General features: G+C 43.3%; 1 protein-coding gene across 1 annotated transcript in view; it reads left to right on the top strand.

Moving 5' to 3' along the window:
• Nucleotides 1-3,599: 3,599 nt before the first annotated feature.
• MAPK12 (mitogen-activated protein kinase 12) overlaps nucleotides 3,600-4,131 on the top strand; it is a 38,480-nt gene continuing 37,948 nt past the window's right edge. Inside the window, exon 1 of the mRNA XM_010581321.1 lies at nucleotides 3,600-3,691. Within this exon, the coding sequence (XP_010579623.1) occupies nucleotides 3,600-3,691 (92 nt within the window). The remainder of the gene's footprint in view (nucleotides 3,692-4,131) is intronic.

Raw genomic sequence — 4,131 nt, 5'->3', positions numbered from 1 at the left:
CAGCCTTGGCAGGATCGGTGTCCTTAGGAAGGAATTAATAGCAACACCTCTGTTGGCTTTAAAAGCAGCTGCTTTCTCTTACACATGAATTGTGTTGCTATTGTTTATGAATGTAGCGCAACTCTATAAAGCTGGTCCTTAGAAAATCAGCATACTTGCACAAGTGAGAGTACCAAGTGTCATTAATTTATGAGTCTAGGCAAAAAGCATAAGGGTTTTTAAGGGACTAGTACCAAGAGACTCAGAAAGCTGCATTAGTGTAGCTGCCACTGACCTTCTTTCTGCTCTAAGATAAAATATTGAACTGATATGCCTAAAAGGGTCTACGTTTTCACTACAAGGAGGGAATATATTGTGAGATTCCTATGCACACACTATTCTTCTAACCAATCCCGACACTTAATCCATTAGACGGGAAATTTCTTACATAATGAGCAAAACTGTTCCACTAGGCTTCAATCTTGCATGCATACAGATGCTTCATTTTGCACTTGCATAGTCCCCCAGCTTCAATTATTGTCACAAATTAAGATGTGTATTGTAGCACAGAGGTTTTAGCTAGTCCTTTTGGGTTCCAATTTGATCACAAGTAATACTGAACGCAGTAGAAATACTGAATCACAGTGGCAGCCCTGAGACAAATACACATTAAATCTGCCATAACTGGCAGCCTCCACTGAGCCATACTTTGCTCCTTGTAGAATAATATCCTGTAGATTAGCACTAAAATAATATATTCCTATTTCATACTCATTTTATAATAGAGCCCAAAGGCTCAAATCAAGAATAAACCCTAGTTACTTTACATTCTGTGCAAAAATAACACACCATAGTCCTGTCCTGTCCAGCTCCCTCATTGGGTTGAGATGGAAATGCAACAATATAATGCAACGTTAAGGAGGATAGGAAAGATGGGTAAGAGTACCACCAAGTTTTTGGTGATTTAAACAGGTGATGTTCACAACTGTGTAGTGACAAACAAGTAAAGCTATCAATCAGTGATCTCCATTAGCACTCTTTTCATATGATTTTTGCATTGAAGTTGGGAAACTCTTCAACACAAGGATTTTTTCCTCCATGCACAATACCATCTCAGACAGCGACAATCTGTGATAGTTTAAAAACTAAACTCCTACAGTTTATTGCAGGAATGAGTATGAAGAGGACCTTTAGGCAGGCTCTGAGGAAAGAGTTAGGAGAGTGTTAAAAGCAGTTGGTTTATATGTAGCTCTCTGATACATACCCTCTACACCCAGGCTCGCTTCCTCCACCTCTCTCCAGCAAGCAGGGATAATGGGGTAGTAAGTAGTTACTTCGTAAATTCTCATGACCTCTTGAACAAATGAAATGGCCAGTGTACAAAACAATTATTTTTTTTTAAAAAAGCACATAGGTGCTGCGTATTTATTCCTTTCTGCTGATGGCTGAGTGCTCTTGCAGCCTGGCGAGGCCCCCAGGGCTGCTCCATGTCACAGAAACTGGAACTGAAGCACCCTGCTCAGGGGTCAGAGAGACAAAAACAGAAAAGTTGCGGAATAGTTGGCAGCAGCTCCACAGGGAAAGGGTGGGGACATAATAGCATTGGAATATTTTCAGATGAAGCTTTACTTCTTGTTGTAATAAATAAAATGGATTTACTTCCTCCACAGCAACATATCTAAGCAGACAAGAACAGAGTACTTTTTGAAGGTGGGGATATAGCAAGCTGGTTAAAAAAATAATATTCTAGAAATCAGCTTTTGACAATTAAGCAAGATTTTGTGTTTATTGACATTTAAGGTATGTTTTACAGAACTAAATTATTCATATGTGAGTTAGTGTATCAAGAATAAAATGACCATGTGAAAGATACCTCATAAACAGACAGAAAGGTGGGAAGAGGCTTGATTTTTCTAAGGACGTCGTATGATCTCCTGCTTTCTCCCTGCTGAATCCACGTTGCCAGTGCCTGGACTGGGGATCAAGGTCCCAGTCCCTCTCCCTGCCCGCACAGATGCACTTCCTTCACCCAAGACCCAGCAGCCAGCCCACAGTTCCATTTTTATCACCGCTAATTAAGTTTGTTGTTAGCAGCGTTGCCATCAAACTCTCTCACCAGACTCCATACATGCAGAATTTCTCAGGAAAACATGGTTAGCTTTCTCACTGCTCTCTTGCAGAGCTCCTGCTCCAGCACCGAAGCCTCACATCCAGGCTGGAGTGTAAACTGAGCGCTCAGTCCTGGGAGGGATTAGAAGGACTACTGTACGCATCCCATCTACCTCATATGCTTTGCAGCTGATGACAACCTTCCACCGCCTAGGAAGCTGGGTCTTTCAAAAAAACCAAAGGTATCAAAACAAATGTTTCTTCCTCATAACAACCTTGCCAAGCTTCCCTTTATGGGATGAGCATTAGAAAAGTGGGATTTTTGCATCATTAATGCATTTGTTATCTTTTATTCACGATGTCTGAAGAAGGTCCCTTTTCATTCTATAAGCTTTACAATAAACATATGCCAAAAGCAGAAATATCTGATAGCACTCCTTTTTTAATTTACCCTGTCAAGCACACACTGCCTGGGATAAGATATGGCTGTAGTATTCTATTAGTCTCGTTGCAACAGATTGTCTTTGGGAAAACACATCACCACGTATCCAGCCAAGCCTAGCAGGATGCCGAGGCTCATGCATTTTGTGATGCTGCTGTAAGATCTATCAGCTGTGGATGTATCCGAGTTTCTCATCTCACTGCCTTCACAGACACTTTTAAAGGTTTTATTAGACAACGCTTCCCTTGTTACAACAGTGCTGATTTCCTAGTCTTTTCAGTAAGTTTATCAGTTCGTCTGCTATATGTGCGACCTGATGGGAAAGGTAGTCCTGTATTTGACCTACACTGCCACCTCATCCATCTATAGCAAAGTATACCTAAATACTTAAATGAAGGAAAAACATGGGAGAACCAGCACTGGCCAACTTTGCCAATGAATTTAAAGTATCTTACAAAAGTTGCTCTGTAATATTCTCAGCTTCTGCACAAGAGTGACATTGTCTTGGTGCTGGGTTAGTACTGTCATCTGCTGTATCAAAATCATCTACTTTCTGCCTACATAAAAAGCAAGCAGTAAGAAAGCATCCTTTTGCCACAACTGGATAAAGGAAAAGTAGGTGAGCGATCAAAAGCAGAACCAATCCTTACTGTATTAGAAACATACATATTTGTCATTAAAGGTAATTTAACTAATGGACTGGCTCAAAACTGAGTGGAAGCTGCTCTATCCTTCAGCTTGCCTGTACCACATTTCACTCCAGCCATCATCTGAATGGCAAACACGGCATAAAAGCGATGTCAGAAATTTAAAAAAAAAAAAAATCTCCTGGGACGGTGGATTTTAAAAGCAAATGCGTATCGTTAATCTAACACTTGACACAAGCCCCATATTACCTGCCAAATGTCAGAAGGTCGCTTTCCATTCTCCCTAAAGCAGGGAGTCAAACAGGTCACCGGTGAGCGGAAAGCAGCGCGGCAACACACAGCTACTGGGTGGAAGGATGATTTCCTGGGCAGGGCTGCTGCTCTTCCACACTCAGTGGTCAGGCAGGAAAAGGTCTGGGCCCATGGCAGCTACCAAAAAGGCATCAGGAACCACGAACCTTGGCCAGATTGCCCCTTTCGAGCTAAGCCACAAGCTGAACTCTAGTGACAGCACGTCTGAATTATCTAGCCTCAGCAACATTGCTCAGGGCTGAAGTCAGACAAAACAAAGGCTTCACCAGACCCCAAAGGACAAGAATTTTGATTCTCTTCACAGGGAGAACAGGCAGAACATTTTTTAAAGCAGGTCTTTGCCTTACACGTGCCCGTCCAGGCCTATTTGCTACAGAGATACTGAGAAGGCTGCAGCTCTCCGCGCTCCAGCACTGCAATTGTTTCAAGCTGCTGCTCCAGCTGTTTGGTATCGCACCAACGGTGCACAGGACCGCTTGCTACGAGCAGCCGGATCAAGCGTGCGCGCTTCTCTCCCCCGGACTGTACGGAGCCCTGCTGAAACGCGGGTCCGACCCCGAGGCGGTGAGCGGGCAACCCTCCGCCGCACACCTTGGCCCAAAGGTCACTCGAAAGCTCGCTTCTGCGCTCCCAGCTCCCGCC

The sequence above is a fragment of the Haliaeetus leucocephalus genome, unplaced genomic scaffold, assembly GCF_000737465.1.
Source record: "Haliaeetus leucocephalus isolate CR32 unplaced genomic scaffold, Haliaeetus_leucocephalus-4.0 Scaffold763, whole genome shotgun sequence".
In the NCBI taxonomy this organism is placed as follows: Eukaryota; Metazoa; Chordata; class Aves; order Accipitriformes; family Accipitridae; genus Haliaeetus; species Haliaeetus leucocephalus.
This window is presented reverse-complemented; position numbering and strand designations above follow the sequence as displayed.